The 15,622-nt window shown below is 28.5% G+C and overlaps 5 protein-coding genes across 11 annotated transcripts in view; 2 read left to right on the top strand and 3 right to left on the bottom strand.

The window, feature by feature from the left end:
* The window catches only part of LOC102673231 (zinc finger protein 395), a 93,183-nt gene extending 89,467 nt beyond the window's left edge, over positions 1–3,716 (bottom strand). The window contains exon 1 of the mRNA XM_031512946.1: positions 2,179–3,716. Within this exon, the coding sequence (XP_031368806.1) occupies positions 2,179–2,568 (390 nt within the window). The 5' untranslated portion in view covers positions 2,569–3,716. The remainder of the gene's footprint in view (positions 1–2,178) is intronic.
* Positions 3,717–3,955: 239 nt separating this feature from the next.
* Positions 3,956–8,023, top strand: LOC102672965 (leucine-rich repeat-containing protein 4C-like). Of its 2 annotated transcripts, XM_031512920.1 has the most exons (6): positions 3,956–4,255; positions 4,741–4,969; positions 6,211–6,392; positions 6,562–6,795; positions 6,926–7,086; positions 7,319–8,023. In XM_031512920.1, exons 3-6 carry the CDS (start codon positions 6,249–6,251, stop codon positions 7,950–7,952), a joined length of 1,173 nt encoding a protein of 390 aa, XP_031368780.1. In that variant the 5' UTR covers positions 3,956–4,255; positions 4,741–4,969; positions 6,211–6,248; the 3' UTR covers positions 7,953–8,023. The 2 variants fall into 2 exon arrangements, with proteins under 2 accessions (XP_031368780.1, XP_031368773.1); XM_031512913.1 differs by lacking the exons at positions 3,956–4,255; positions 4,741–4,969 and having other exon boundaries at positions 6,030–6,392.
* Positions 8,024–8,318: 295 nt separating this feature from the next.
* LOC102674633 (lipoyltransferase 1, mitochondrial) lies at positions 8,319–11,477 on the bottom strand. Of its 2 annotated transcripts, none has more exons than XM_006608432.2 (4): positions 10,179–11,477; positions 9,640–9,747; positions 9,078–9,291; positions 8,319–8,836 (listed from the first exon to the last, which is right to left on the bottom strand). In XM_006608432.2, exons 1-4 carry the CDS (start codon positions 10,707–10,709, stop codon positions 8,487–8,489), a joined length of 1,203 nt encoding a protein of 400 aa, XP_006608495.1. In that variant the 5' UTR covers positions 10,710–11,477; the 3' UTR covers positions 8,319–8,486. The 2 variants fall into 2 exon arrangements, with proteins under 2 accessions (XP_006608495.1, XP_006608494.1); XM_006608431.2 differs by having other exon boundaries at positions 8,376–8,836; positions 10,167–10,813.
* Positions 10,769–11,394, bottom strand: LOC102674856. Its single transcript, XM_006608433.2, has one exon. The coding sequence runs from the start codon at positions 11,145–11,147 to the stop codon at positions 10,959–10,961; it is 189 nt and encodes a 62-aa protein (XP_006608496.1). The 5' UTR covers positions 11,148–11,394; the 3' UTR covers positions 10,769–10,958.
* The window catches only part of LOC102674986 (prolyl endopeptidase-like), a 5,010-nt gene continuing 763 nt past the window's right edge, over positions 11,376–15,622 (top strand). Inside the window, exons 1-11 of one of the 5 annotated variants that reach the window (XM_006608434.2) lie at positions 12,609–12,846; positions 12,920–13,033; positions 13,238–13,461; positions 13,521–13,708; positions 13,803–14,028; positions 14,174–14,333; positions 14,410–14,610; positions 14,713–14,895; positions 14,984–15,097; positions 15,180–15,328; positions 15,400–15,612. In XM_006608434.2, the coding sequence (XP_006608497.1) occupies positions 12,712–12,846; positions 12,920–13,033; positions 13,238–13,461; positions 13,521–13,708; positions 13,803–14,028; positions 14,174–14,333; positions 14,410–14,610; positions 14,713–14,895; positions 14,984–15,097; positions 15,180–15,328; positions 15,400–15,612 (1,907 nt within the window). In that variant the 5' untranslated portion in view covers positions 12,609–12,711. Of the gene's footprint in view, positions 11,503–12,234; positions 12,277–12,608; positions 12,847–12,919; positions 13,034–13,237; positions 13,462–13,520; positions 13,709–13,802; positions 14,029–14,173; positions 14,334–14,409; positions 14,611–14,712; positions 14,896–14,983; positions 15,098–15,179; positions 15,329–15,399; positions 15,613–15,622 lie in introns of those variants that run through there. The other 4 variants (XM_006608435.2, XM_031512882.1, XM_031512878.1 and 1 more) reach the window with 4 other exon arrangements.

The following is a 15,622-nucleotide window of genomic DNA, read 5'->3' as shown; positions in this document are numbered from 1 at the left end:
TATATATATATATATATAATCAACTTTATTTTTTATCATTGTTTTCATATTTTTTTGTTATTTTTTTAAGAAACTGTTTTAGGAAAATATATAAATTTTAAAATTTATAATTTCAAAAAATTATGATAAATAATTGATAAACAATTTCAATTAAAAACATTCAATTTTAAATAATATTTATTTTAAACTGATATGATTGATTTCAAGTTAGATAAAAATGTCTATTATTGTAAAGAAGCAAACCAATTTCCTGTAAAACAGATAACGATTGCTGGGCATAAAAATATCGGAACCGGACACTTCGGACCGACCAGATCCGGTTCATTTTTCCCCCGCGTGTAGCATGCGCGCGTGCGCAACAAAGTTTCCACGAAATGGAACCGTGGTCACGCCTGAGCTACCTAACGGAGGTAGAAAGATATTGCGCTAATGCGTTCCACGTGGGGTCACCCTCCCCTCCCCCCCTGTTGGAATAGCCGGTGCACGGGCCAGTACTACCGTACTCACTTCGCGCATAAAACCGACCTCTCCTGCGTCCATGCACGCATACACTCACTTAAAAGAGTCTCGCTTTACGGACAAGCAGCCTAGCTCATGCCAGTGCCTCTCATTACGAATCTAACCGCGCCCACGTAGCGGTATCGAGACTACGTATATTTCTCTGCCACGCCTGACCGACCGTAATAACGCTATCCCTCGTTTTATGGGGTATTTATTACGTTGCGTTGCTATGCTTTTCTACGAATCTGCAAAAAATTCTTATGCCTCTCAATACAATTATACGCACATGTATATGTGCATGCGCGTGCGCGCGCGCGTACTTAACCACTTCGCGAATTCTATCTGGTCGTAACTCGAGAAAGGCGTGTCGAAAATCGACGAACTGGCACCGACTCTCATGTATCGTGTGACTCCAATATCGGGCGGCGGATGCGCTACGAGACACAGGCATTTTCTTCTATTAATCTGTTATTCGTTGTTTAGAAATTACACTGTTCTTTCCTCTCATTCCCTTATCTAGTTATTATATATAAACAGATATTGTTATTATTTTCAAATATTTGATTATCAATCGATTAATTCATCGGTAGTTAAAAAAAATAGATTTCAAATGCACACATGACGCTTCGCAACGCGACATTCATGTCCAGACAGAACGATGTAAGCTAATGCATTTATCGCTTCTAACCCTGTCTATGTTCAAAGACAAAGGAAATGAGTATTGCTGCTCATGCGCGTCGCGTAAATAGGACAGCCACTATATAGTTCGCTTGTAAAACGAGGTCACGAAAATTAAATTTTCTGATTAACAGCATGCACGCACACACCCACCCAGCAACAGCCGGCTATCATATAATACCACATTCATTTTTTTTGCTCTTACCTGTCAAAAATATGTTGTCTGTAGTTTAAAATAAGTAGCGTAAGTAACAACAAACAATTGCTGCAATTCGTCGAGCATGTCATCGATACTGGCAATGGCGTGTTATCGCGCGCGAGAACGCGTTTTTCTCGGTCTCTGAAAACACGCCGTGAACACGAACAAGCTGGATACGCGCATGCGCATAGACCGCGTTTGATGCGCGCTAACCTGTGCTCCGATGCAACGAGACCCGGCGGCGGTACGGATGACGTATCAAACCTCGTTATGCCTAACATGCCTTACTCACAGATGCTTTGTTCGTTTTCTCTTTAACCAAGGCAATGAGCTATACGAATGAGAAAAAAATATACTATATGTATGTAAATATGAATGAAAGTAAAACTTTTATTCTATTCCTTTCTCTTATTATACTTTCTTTATATTGTATATATATCTTGTATTTTCTCAATTCTTTTATTTTATATTCCTTTTAATTCGACTTAACAATATAAAAATTAATTTTTTCATTTCAGTTGAGCGAAATTAAATTTATAATGTTAAAAATTAACGAATTATAAATAATTCACTAACATAATTCCAAAAAATAATAAAAATAACAATTGTTAAATATTAAAAAAATTATAAAAATTTAAATTTAAAAATAGCTGCATCATTCGTATATCCATCGTCTGAAGGTTATTTCGAAAACTCTGAGAAGACGATCGTTTCCTCGAAATATATACAATTACACAAACATAAAATTAAACGAAAGAAAAAAAAGAAAGAAAAGAGAAAAAATAAAAAAAAAAACTCACCTCTTGACCGTTCGGTGCAATTATAACATCCACTTCGTCTTGATGTTCACGATGTTGCGTGACCTCCGCGTGAATTTCTCGTCCGTTATACGTCAAATAGACCTTCTGGCCGGGCACGAGGCGTGCGCTGGTGACGGAACCGAAGCCTGGTCCGATCAGGTCGCGATCAGAGTATTCGGTGCTGGGACTTGGCGGACGACCGCCAGGCACGGAATCGAAGCGTACGGAATAACGAGTCTTCGGTGTAATACTGAGGCCTGACTCGGACGCGGCTGACGCCGGCGTTTTTACGGCGTGAATGACGCCACTATAGTATTTTCCATCTTCGCCTGGAGCACACACTCTGGTGCCGATTATGCTACGTTTCGCCAGTCTCTTACCCGTCGACATTATTTGTGGTTATTTATGGATAAACGATCGTTTCGTTCACTTTATTAAATCGTTTGACGAGGATGCACTGATATTTCTTACAATAGAACACCTTATAATAAATCGTTCTCAAAAGTATCTCGCGCAAATTGGTATTTCATAAAGATCATTTGCACTACAATTTAACTCACCCTTCTATTATCGTCTTTGAAATTTTCGTTGATAAATATACGTATACGTATATCGTGAACAAACCGGAAGCAAATATATTAATATCACACCAAAGAGAAATAACAATTTTACGCGCGATTTAACAGTTAAACACTTGTGAAGAGACGATACGAATGTATCTATGATTTGATTAATTATTAGGAAAAACACTCCCGGAAATGAAACACTTGTTATACTCTTTTTTCTTCCTTCCTATCGAAGTTCCGTACTGCAACACGTTACTTTAAGTCATTGTTCCACGATCACTCGTATACACACTGAGGACAGATCGGGCAGTTTTGCGTTAAATTGCAATTGCGTTAGCAAATGCGATCCTAGACCGAAGAAGGACGCGGTGGCCTTCGCGGCCTGAACACAGAACTCAATGTATCAACAAAACGGCGTGCACCGTTGCCTGTGTTCGTCACGCCGTCTGCATGTTCGAGGCACTTCGTGATTGATTTGTGATAATACGTTGGTGTATACGTGGTAGATAGCATAATATATGACTAATGTTTGCCAGTGAATAGAAATTCAGCGTTATTGTGCAAGCTGAACGTACAAGCGGTACACGATTCGATGGTATATGGACAGGAGTGAGGTCCGCGGTAGCCGACATGTGACGCACAGCTGAGCAACCGGGAAGGACTGAGAACAGAGCACCAAGCGGCTTTCACTGCGCCGGCCGGCCACCCGCCCGCCCGGGAAAAACAGCTGATAGATAACAACAAACCCACGTGACCCGGCCTCGAACACCGATTGGACGGGCGCGCTGACCTACTTACTCCCATTGGCCGTCCGCCCGGACAACGAGAAGAACGGGAAAAAATCGCAGACTAGAACCCTAGCCAAAGCACTTTGCTCACGAAGACCTTCCACTTTCTCAGCCCTCTCCTTTTTTCGTACGCTTGTACTCGGCGTCCCTTTTGGCGTCTCTCTTTCTCACTACACATAAAGTATGTCGATTATGTACAGACTCTATACGCAATCACCATATTTTATTAAATTAATGTAAAAATATTCATAGAAATATCAGTTTTACGTAGTTTCTACAAATAAAACTTTTACAATCAGCTGGTAGTTAAATACACAAAGCGGTCATTTTGTCGTCAGCTGAGAACGCTTGTGACGAAATCCAAGCGAGTGATCAGTCTGCCGACCGTTGTGTCAAAGAAACCTCGTTCTGTAAGATATTCCTATTGCCGCTCGTATACCATACTGTAATATCTTTTTAATGAAATACCTTATATTTTCATAAGATTTCTACTTTTTGTGAAAGTAATGTTTGTACGAGAATAACAATTATATATTCTATATTAATAAAAATCGTTTTAGCAGAGAAAAATCGTGTTTATGGTTCAGCTGTCAGTAGAAGGCGGCCATTTTACGTCAGCTGAGAAGGTCGGTGACGACACACGACGAGTGAAATATCTTCGCATAGCGTTGCAACTTCAGGGAATGTGTCGCAAAGAACCTCACCTTCAAAGCTATTTCCAAGGTTTGTTTTTACATCGTATATATATTCGTATATATTTATATTATTTTTCTAAATAGTAAATTTTCTGCCCGCTAAATATAATGAAACTCATTAAAAACTCATTACTTCAAATTCGATAAAAAATTCGATATTTTATAATTTCTAATTACTTCATTTTGTGTAATAATAATTTCTTTACAATGTAAAATTATGATCGATTCAATATTTAATTGTACTAGTATCAAATTAGTATTTCATGTAAGTTGAGGGCGCCAGTAACGAAACACATAGTAGAGTGGATAGTCTACAACAGCGCTGATATATTTTCTTAGCCAATGCGTAACAGTTTTCGGAAACCGGTAAATGACGATAATCTTTCATCAATTTTAAGTGATTTTTAATAGAATGCAATTGTGATTGTAATAATTAAAAAATTAAATTAATTTGAAAATATTACACCGATAAAATGATCAAATGCAGCGCAGTTAGTAAAGGTGCAGTTGCAGTGCCATACCGTATGCTTGTCATGGCGGCGAGGAGGACGAGCAATAAAAATGGCCGGAAGATACAAGGGGCAGTGGGGAGGGATAGTAAGGCCGAATAGAAGGCAGCGGTCCACGCGTTCTCAGCAGCCTATCCTAGATTTATTTCCGTGGATGTTGCGCAATAATATGTTGCGTTGTTAGCTCACTGAATGCTACCCCTCGTTTAGTTTCGAAGAAGTGCCAAGGGCTAGTGAGTAACATTTAATTGTCACTGGCTACCATTTTTTTAAAAGAGAATTATGATTATATTTGCTGTATATATGCATTGTAATGTTATTTTTCATTGTCAATGTAATGGAGACTTAGTCATCTTCGTGTTATATTAATGTGTTCGTTTAACGCTAAACACATTAACATGGAAACAATTTTCATGGAAAATTACGAATGAAAATGTGAATTGCATAGAATTTTTATGCGAACTTTTTGTCAATTTTTAATTAGATTAAAATTAGGGTATGATAGCTTAAATTTTTATTATATATTAATAATGAATAGAATTTATAGGAAAAATTAAATCATAATTTAATTCTGTTTTAAAGAAATTTTTATTTTATAAGAAAAAAAGTATTTACATGTAATAATTATTTTATTATTATATTTGTTGTTAATTTAGCTAACTTAGTTTTTTTTATTGTTTATTTAATTGTTAATATTATGGCAATATGTTAAATTTGTTTTTTCATTATAAAAAGTTATTTAATTTTGATATTACGTATTTATATATATATATATTTTTATAATACATATGATATATTTTTTATATATCAAAAATACAATATGATATAGATAAAATTTGCATTTTACTTTTTTGAATTAATAATTATCTTTATTTTTATTTATTTTGTTTAAATTTTTTTTAAATATAAAATTCTGTTCCTGTTCTCTGTAGATATTGATTCTAATCTCAAAATTTATCATTAGTTTAGTTTAGTTTATTATCTAAAATTATCTTTCTAATGGAAAGATATTTCTAACATATTTATAAATAATGTTTTGAAATAAAATTTGTTTTCATGTCATCATAAACATACGAAAATTTTAAAACAAGCCAAATATTAACTAATAAATAATTGTATTTTTGCCAACTTTTATTTTAGATTATCCCATGAAGAAAAAATAGGTTCCTGTCAAAAAGTAAAACGATAAGAAAAATCATCGAAATAGATGACGTATCTCGATCGTTAACACATTTATGCGATATACACACAATCGTATTGCGAGATAAGATTACATTAACGAGGTAATCATGAGTCGCATGAAAACGCAACAATCTCTGTCAGAAGTGAATTTATGTTCAAAATTAGTTACGGTATTAGTTTAACAAATCTTTACAAAATCTAACGTAAAATAAATAATTAATGATTATGACTAATAATACTATTATTTATTTAATTATTGTATTAATTATTTCGATATTTTTTGAAATCACAGTTTTGACACAATATTCACAACAATGCTCTTCATTTTGTATGTGTGATACTTGGTACAGTTTAAAACGCGCTTCTTGCGTAGGCCGCCATCTTTACAATATAGATGCAGGTGCACCAAACAACGTACAAGCTTTGGACTTATCGGATAATGTGGTATCATTTCTAAATAGTTTTGAACTAAAGGTATTTTTAAATTATATTTTTCTTAATTACTTTATAATTAAATATAAATTTTATTGAAAATAATTTTAAAAATTATTTAATATCTTAATTTTGATAATAATTATATTAATTATAAAATATTGTGAAGGATTTGTATTTGTGTTGTAAAATAAAAAATTCATTGTTTTAGAATGCTGAACTGACGAAGTTACGATATCTTAATCTTTCCAAGAATGCAATCAGTGAAATTAGTTTGAATGCTTTTGATGGTCTTACAGATTTAACAGTCTTGGACTTATCGAAAAATCGACTTCATTATATTTTAGATGAAGTTTTTGAAAAAAATGAGAATTTACGAATTTTGAAATTGTCAAATAATAATTTCAACTCACATATACCAAAATTGCGATCCTTTTCGTTAATGGTAATAATAGAAACAACAATTCAAATTTAATATTGATCAAAATTCTCAAAAAAGATTGAAGATAAAAGATGATAAAATAAATTATAATTTAATAAAAATTATATATCACATGAAATAAATTTTTATATAGGAATTAACTTTGGATTCATGTCGGATCAGTCATTTACCACTGGATACATTCAATGGACTCACGCACATTCGTCGTCTCGATCTTTCAAATAATTTGATGATTCAGATGAGCAACACCGTTGTGCAAACATTGCATTTTTTGAAGAAATTATCATTAGAAGGGTATAGTAAACAAGATGTATAAAATTAATATGATATTATTTTATTAAGATTATTTCACATAAAAATCTAACTTTTATTTTTAAAATTCTATTATAATTTATTTCTTATTAATAATATTCTCATATTTTGAATTATTGATGATATTATTATTAATATGAACAATATTGATACTTGTTACCATGTGTAGATATGCTAGAATTGATCAAAGTAAATTTATATCATTTTTTTTCAGAAATCCATGGTCTTGCAACAATGTTTTACATGATTTACAAATATATCTCAAATATAAGAATATTGAATTCAATGAAATTTGTGGTAAGAAAAATAATTCTCAGAAATTTGAGAAAATGATTCTTCTTCCTGTAACAATATCGCGCAATTATCATCATTCGGCAATTGTGAATACATCTACTAAGAAAATTAAACCGATAACAAAATATAATATATCAAATATATTAAACAATAAAAATTTATCAATATGCGAACAAATGATAAATCAAACACATATTATTAATTCAACGGATAAATTTGTATCATATTGGTTTCTCTGCCTTGGTTTTATAGCTGGTATTTCCAGTGGATTGATTATTTCTTATATTTGGTTATCAAAAAAATATTTGTATAATCCAAGATACTGGTATCATAGACAACTTCATGACGACTTAATAGTTTCTCAAAGAGTGTCTTTGTTAAATTCATTTTTACAAGGACGCACGGATAGTAATGGAAGCTTGATAGAATCTTGTCCAGATACTCCTCCACCGCCATATCGGGATGTTATATTAAGACCTACTCTTTATCGCTATCCATCAGTAGTTTCAAATTTAAATAATAATGATACCAGATGTAGAGAAAGATATACATAATTTCACGAAATAACTCATAACTTATGAGTACAAAATATTACAATATAATTTATTAAGGGATAAAGTTCTAATTTTTATACATATTATTTTTTATGTATTATAAACTTTATTATTTTTTATGTATCATAAACTTTAGATCAATGATATCAATAACAATAATCAAATTAACACATTATATATATATACAAATTAACAGATTATATCGATTATAAAACAATTTGAATAAAAATAAATTTAATAAATTAATTATCGATAAATTATTATTAAAAATATATACATATACATTTTTTTATTAACAATATTTATCAATTAAAATCAAATACGAGTTATATTTACATATTTACGTAAAAATATAAAATTGCAACATTTATAATCGAAAATATATTCTTTGTTTTCATATAATAGAATTAATAACAATATATTTTTAAGTAAAATCAAATATAAACTTATGCATGATTTATTATACAATAACTCGATTCTTGTTTTGAACACAACAATTTAAACACAATCATTATGATTGTTCGATGGGTTTAATCATTGCGTAGCAATCATATTATTTTTATCTATATTTTGACTCGTACTTAGTGTAACAGTTTTACAACCAATTGCAGTTATTATATTTTCCATTATTTCATGATTGTATCTCGAACCTCGTAGATTGGTTATCACACTTGCATCTTGACTAAAATCTTCTGCTACTAAACTAGCTGGCAATCTCATTTTGATTTCTTCAATGATACCGTTCTGGATTTCTAATGTCAAATTAAATCGATGAACTTTGTTGTTTCGCGTGACCATATCTAAAACACGTGTTACCGTAAATTTCGGTGTTTTACCATAATTCCATTCCCAGGAACGAAATTCACTTATTAATTTGTTCAATCCTGAAAATTTTAGATAAAAATATAATTAAGAACATTATTTTTATTTAATTCTTTTATATAAATTTATTAATTATTATTAATTCCTTATATAATTTTATCATAAAATGGTGTTGCATATATGATAATATTTTAAATATTTGATAAATATTGTAAAAATATCATTACAGATTTATTAAACATTTAAAAGAAACCTAAACTTGAAATTAGAAATTAAATATTTTTCTTTTTAATATTCATATACCTGGGAACCAATCTTCGGTGGGATTAATATATTGAAATCCTTTTTGACATTGAATAAGATCTTGTCCACCATCTTCTAAGACAAGAGCTTTAGTTCGGAGATATTCCCAACCTATTGCAGTAATGAGTTTGTCCATTTGAATATGACAATTTATGTCAATTAAATTTTTTATTGGAGAACGCGTGGATACTGTAGCATTTGTTTCTATACCATCCTGAAATATAGATATACATATATATATATATATATAAATATATAATATGTATAAATACATATATCTCTTCTAATGAATAATATAAGTTCTTGTTGAATAATATAATAATAATATAATAATAAAAGTATTAAAAAATTAAATTTTATTTTTATATTTATACATTAAAAAAATTAAGCTTGAAAAAATATAAAAGTTTTTTGCTATTTAAATTCTAATTAAAATAACTATAAATTTATTTAACAATGAATATAATAAAAATACATAAATAATATTTATCGTATCGTTATTATACATACGCTATTATATATAATATTATATAAAATATGATAGAAATTCGAAAAAAATTACCTTTTTTTCTTCGAGAGCTAAATATAATGCTGTTTTGTTTACATTTACTAATAATGTGCAATGATGATATGCGTTAGGTCGTCCTAGTTTCGCTGCAGTACCAGATATCTATATTTTAAAATAGTTAAGGATATATAGGTAATTTTTCGGCAAAGCGCAATGCTTTGCTTTTAAACATGTAGGTTGTTCCAATTTCTTTTACAATTTTTTTTGTAAAAAATAAAAAAAACAAAATTTATTAATGTTTTTATTTGAATAATAATATAACTTTAGGATAAAGTATATCAAAATACCTGCTATTAAAATTTTTAAATATAAAATTAAAAATTTAAAGTATAAATTCAGATATATAAGATATGATCAAATCAATTACATTAATGTTATGAATTTCAGAACAAATAACATGGTTTTATTCATATCTATTCATTTATTTAATACTAACTGATTTTTTCATTGAATATATAATTTTGGAACATCCTAAATAAATAGATATATATATGTATTTATAAGTGTTTTTAATACATTACATGAAAGGATACTTTGCATTTCCCTTCAACAACGATGTCCTCGCGTTTATTCACTTCTGCTTCTATACCCCATTCTCGATATAAAGCTCTGGTAATAATCTCTAGATTGTATTTTCGATTATATCGTTCCCGCGGTGTGAAGAAGGACAAATTTAAATTACCAATATCATGATAGACGGTACCGCCACCACTATTGCGACGAGCTAGCACTATACCACGTTTTTCAGCTAATTGAGAGTTGTGCTCAATCCATGGATTTTGGTGACGTCCGATTACTACACACGGATTGTTACGCCATAGAAATAATATGTGGTGATTTTTAAAATCATAATTTTTATAGAACCAATCTTCTAACGCTAAATTGGTAAATATATCTGTGGATTGTGATATGAATACTGACTTTTTAATTGAATTATTAGGATCATCTTGTTTTACATTAAAACTCGTAGAGTATCTAGATATATGATACAAATTATTGTATTGAACTTTTTGTTTAACAACAATTATAAATTTGTTAATTAGTGACATGTTTTTAATGTGCATGTGCAAATAAAATTTTCTTCGTTTTTTTCGCACTCATACACACTTTTTCTCCTTTTTTTATGTTATAATGAATCGAACGACAAATGTGTATATCAATACCGATATGAAAATCACACTCCCTGGAAATGGTGCAATATTAGCTCGTGAAATCAGTCTTTGCTACTAAATCTGTGAAGATTTTTATACCGCTGTATATGTAGCGAGATCAGCCTTGGTAGCAGTTAATATTTCTGTCTGTAGATAGCAGGTCTACTGACAATACTTTTTTGAAAAGTTTGACTGACTGGCAGTTATAGAAATCAAATAATCGTGAAGAGTAATTGTTTGATGCAACCACTTCCACGTTTGATCCAGGGAGTTAATACGGTATCGGATACCTAAACAATCTCGGCAATCTTTTTGCATTCCTTCGTGTACTGAGAGATTGAAAAGAAACATTCAAATTACCCACAACAAACGATGTAGAGCGACCTCTTTTATCACTGTCTAAATTATGCCAGAGTAGCTTGTTTTTTTTATAAGGTTATATTATTCGAAAACGAAATATACACAAGTACAAACGTGTGCCAAAATTCACTGATGCACTCGTCAATTCACAATGAATACTTTAGCATTGGATTTTGATGTTATATAAACTCAGTCTAGTTGAACAAAGCAGAGGGGGGTCTTTAAACACATGCAAAGAGGTTATCTAAGTTCACAGCACAAAGTACAGCTGACCTGTTCATGATAGTGCAACGCAACTCTGTGAATTCTCTTCATGATCGACCCTCCCACAGAGAGTTTCAGAGCCATAAATAGGTTTTCATAATTATTTTTTTTAACTTTTTAATAAAATTAAATATCTATTGAAAATATTTAAACGAAATATATAACTTTTCATATAAATTCTTTATTTAAAATATTCTATGAATTGCGTGTATTCTAAAATTTTATTACATTATTTAATTATTACATATATATGTATGTAAATTTTTTCTTTAATATAAAATAAAAATTAAAAAAATGTCAAAATTTTTTTTAATAAAATTAAAATTAAATTTTTATTTTATTTAAAAAAATAAAAAATTAAAAAATATTATTTGTAAAATATGTATTTTTAACAATTGCAAATAACAAATGTAAGTAGAAAATAAAATTTTATACTTTTTATAATACTGTATTTTATATTTATGTCTCAATTACATGTAAACATGTATATGAGAGGAGGTTTTATTAATTAAGGCCAATTGATAAGAATATATCCCCTACTCTTCCACATCATATATATCGTTACTATTGCATTTATAATTATATTGACATGATATTTTTAATTACTGTGATATAAATTTTTCATTCTGAATACTCACTTAACCTCCTTTATGTCAACTTTTTAACATTACAAATTTTATCTAACTGTTCTGGTAAAATAAAAATTAATGATAATTTAATTTTGGCTAAAAAGTTTCATATGTAAACTATATTCATATTATTGTTACATTCTTACAAAGAATAAGATAAGATTTAAAATTTTTGAACAAAACAGATACCGTAGAACTTTATGCATAACATATTGCTATATTTAAACGTGAGACACTGTCAAATTTATTAGAAATATAATGAAAATATTATATATATATATATATATATATCTATTCATATATATTAATAATATATAATTTTATAATATATAAATATATTAATATTTTGATATTGAATAATGCTAAATAACATAAGATGTAAGATAGAAAAATATTTATAGTATAAATATTTATAATAAAATAAAATAAATAAAATTTATTTATAATAAATGAATATATTATTAAGAATAAATATAAGCTTATTATCAAAAATAATAATTTTTATACAATTTATTCATATATAAATAAATAATAAAAATTAAAAATTATAATTTCTTACTTATTATAATATTATATGTAAGATGTCAGAAAAGTATATTTTAGTATAATATTATATTATAAAGTTATATTTTTGTATATATTACATGTAAAAAATTCATATCATGGCTGTATTTGTAATTCTTGATATGTTTGCAAATTCATATAAAATTCAAACTAAATTTTATAAGAATTTATTCAAATTCGCAGTTAGTAAGCACTCTCAATTTGTTCGGGTATTGGCTTTTTCGACTGTGAAAGTAAAGTTTTTTATTAATACAATTGTTTATAAATAATATTGCCATAATTTCAATTACATTTTCAAAAATTTAGGTGTTTGATCCTACGATACAAAAACATATAAACATAAATAAAAAAATGGAAAAATTACAATACCCTGAGGCATATCGTGATGAAAGCATTATCGATAATTATCATGGTATTGAGGTTAGAATAATAAATAAGCTTTTTCAATAAAATATTTTTAAATATGCTCATATGTAATAATATTTTTTAATAATAAAAAAAGCTTATTTTTACAAACTAATATTAATATGAAAAGTATTTTTATTTAATAATCAAAATAAAACAAACTTAAAATAGGAATTACAAGCAAAATGATTTATAAAATTTTATAACTATTTTTATTAGGTTCAAGATCCATATAGATGGTTAGAAGATCCTGATTCTGAAAAAACTAAAGCATTTGTTGATGCTCAAAATTCTATTACTACACCATATTTAACTTCATGCAAGGCACGTCAAGATATTCATGATCGATTAAAACAATTATGGGATTTTCCAAAATATTCATGTCCTGCTAGATATGGAAATAAATATTATTTCTATAAAAATACTGGCTTACAAAACCAAAGGTAATAATAAATATTAATTTACATTTGATATTATTAAGCATAAGTATTATCTTTTCTAGTGTTCTTTATGTACAAGATACATTGGATAGTGAACCTAGAGTATTTTTAGATCCAAATACTTTATCAGAAGATGGAACCATTGCAATTACTATCAGTAAATTTAGTGAAGATGGTAGCATATATGCATTTGGTTTATCTGCTAGTGGATCTGACTGGTGTACCATTCATTTTATGAATACAGAAACTGGTACAATTTGGATTTTTTGATTGTAAAAGAATGTATTTTACTCTATATATTTATTATCTTATTATTTAAATAATATATAATATATAATATATAGGTGAAAAATATCCAGAAATTTTGGAAAAAGTTAAATTTTCTCCAATAACATGGACACATGACAATTGTGGAATTTTTTATGGTTGTTATCCAGACCAAAAAGGTAAAACTGATGGTTCAGAAACAGAAGGTAATCGAGATCAAAAGCTGTGTTACCATATTATTGGTACACCTCAGTCAGAAGATATTATAGTAGTTGAATTTCCTGAAGAACCTTTATGGAGGATGTGAGTGATTCATTATGTATGTGTTTTAATAAAAATTGATTTTAGTGATAGTATAAATGAAATTATATTGAGTATTTTATAAAGATACTTTTAATTTTACTTTACTTATAATCTAATACATTTGTTATATATATTTTCATATTAGAGGTGCACAAGTTTCTGATTGTGGAAAATGGTTAATTGTCACACCTGTGAAAGATTGTAGAGATAATTTAGTTTATTTTACGGAATTAAAACCAGAGATAAAAATAAGGGAAAAATTACACTTAACTCAAGTAGTTGATAAACTTGAAGCTGATTATGAAGTTAGTGACATACAATACAAATATTTTAGTTTATAATAATTTTTTTTTATTACTTATCTTTTTTTTTTTTAATTAGTATGTGACAAATGATGATACAAAGGCAATATTTCGGACTAACAAAAACGCGCCAAATTATAAATTAATAGCTATAGATTTATTGGATTATAAACAAGAAAAATGGGTTGATCTTTTACCAGAACATCCTGATAATGTATTAGATTGGGCCTGTGCAGTTGATGGTGATAAATTTGTAGCTTGTTATATTGAACATGTTAAGGTATTGAGTTTTCAAATATAGAAATAATATAATAATTTACAAATTAAAATATTATTACGAATTACGAATTAAAATATTAATAATGTTGTATGTTCATTTTAGAACATTTTACAATTACATAGCTTAAAAAACGGCGATATACTTAGAACATTTCCTCTTGATGTTGGTACAATAGTTAATTTTGCAGGACAAAAAAAATATTCTGAAATATTTTATCAATTTAAATCATTTTTAATTCCTGGTATTATATATAGAGTTGATTTGAAAAATGAAGAAGAACCACAAGTTAGTGTTTGTTTCATAAATAATATTATATTCAAATATAAATATAATATAATATTTAAAAAAATGAAAACAAGTTATATTTTTTCAGGTATTAAGAGAGATTAAAGTAAAAAACTTTGATCCCAGTTTATATAAAACTAGTCAAATATTTTATACAAGTAAAGATGGTACAAAAATTCCAATGTTTATAGTAATGAAACATGTAAATATTTTTAATAATTTATTATATTTAATAATTTATTATATTTATAATAAATAAGATATAATAAATTTTTATTATACAGGATGCAGTTTTGGATGGTTCCATGCCGGCTTTATTATATGGTTATGGAGGCTTTAATGTGAGCATTCAACCGACATTTAGTGTTACAAAGCTGGTTTTTGTTCAGCATTTAAATGGAGTACTTGCTGTGGCAAATATTCGTGGTGGCGGGTACATCGTGCAAATCAATATTAATAAATATGATTCTATATAAAATTTTATAAAATTTTATAAAATTTCAGAGAATATGGTGAAAAATGGCATAATGGTGGACGATTCTTTAATAAACAGAATGTATTTGATGATTTTCAAACTGCTGCTGAATATTTGATTGAAAACGGTTATACTACTTCTTCAAAATTAAGTATTTTAGGTGCCAGTAATGGTGGTTTATTAATTGCTGCATGCATAAATCAAAGACCTGATCTTTTTGGTGCTGCAATTGCTCAAGTTGGGTAAGTTAAA

Source organism: Apis dorsata, unplaced genomic scaffold (assembly GCF_000469605.1).
Source record: "Apis dorsata unplaced genomic scaffold, Apis dorsata 1.3 scaffold_37, whole genome shotgun sequence".
Lineage (NCBI taxonomy): Eukaryota > Metazoa > Arthropoda > Insecta > Hymenoptera > Apidae > Apis > Apis dorsata.
The sequence above is the reverse complement of the archived record's forward strand: the minus strand, read 5'-3'. Positions and strand labels throughout refer to the sequence as shown.

Coding starts and splice junctions, on each gene's coding strand:
- LOC102674856 (XM_006608433.2), bottom strand. CDS start 11,147: ATGTTTCTTTTCAATCTCTCAGTACACGAAGGAATGCAAAAAGATTGC.
- LOC102672965 (XM_031512913.1), top strand. CDS start 6,138: ATGATTATGACTAATAATACTATTATTTATTTAATTATTGTATTAATT. Junction 6,393..6,561: donor TAAATAGTTTTGAACTAAAG/GTATTTTTAAAT, acceptor TCATTGTTTTAG/AATGCTGAACTGACGAAGTT. Junction 6,796..6,925: donor TGCGATCCTTTTCGTTAATG/GTAATAATAGAA, acceptor ATTTTTATATAG/GAATTAACTTTGGATTCATG.
- LOC102674633 (XM_006608431.2), bottom strand. CDS start 10,709: ATGCACATTAAAAACATGTCACTAATTAACAAATTTATAATTGTTGTT. Junction 9,748..10,166: donor AATGCAAAGTATCCTTTCAT/GTAATGTATTAA, acceptor TTTAAAATATAG/ATATCTGGTACTGCAGCGAA. Junction 9,292..9,639: donor TAGCTCTCGAAGAAAAAAAG/GTAATTTTTTTC, acceptor TCTATATTTCAG/GATGGTATAGAAACAAATGC.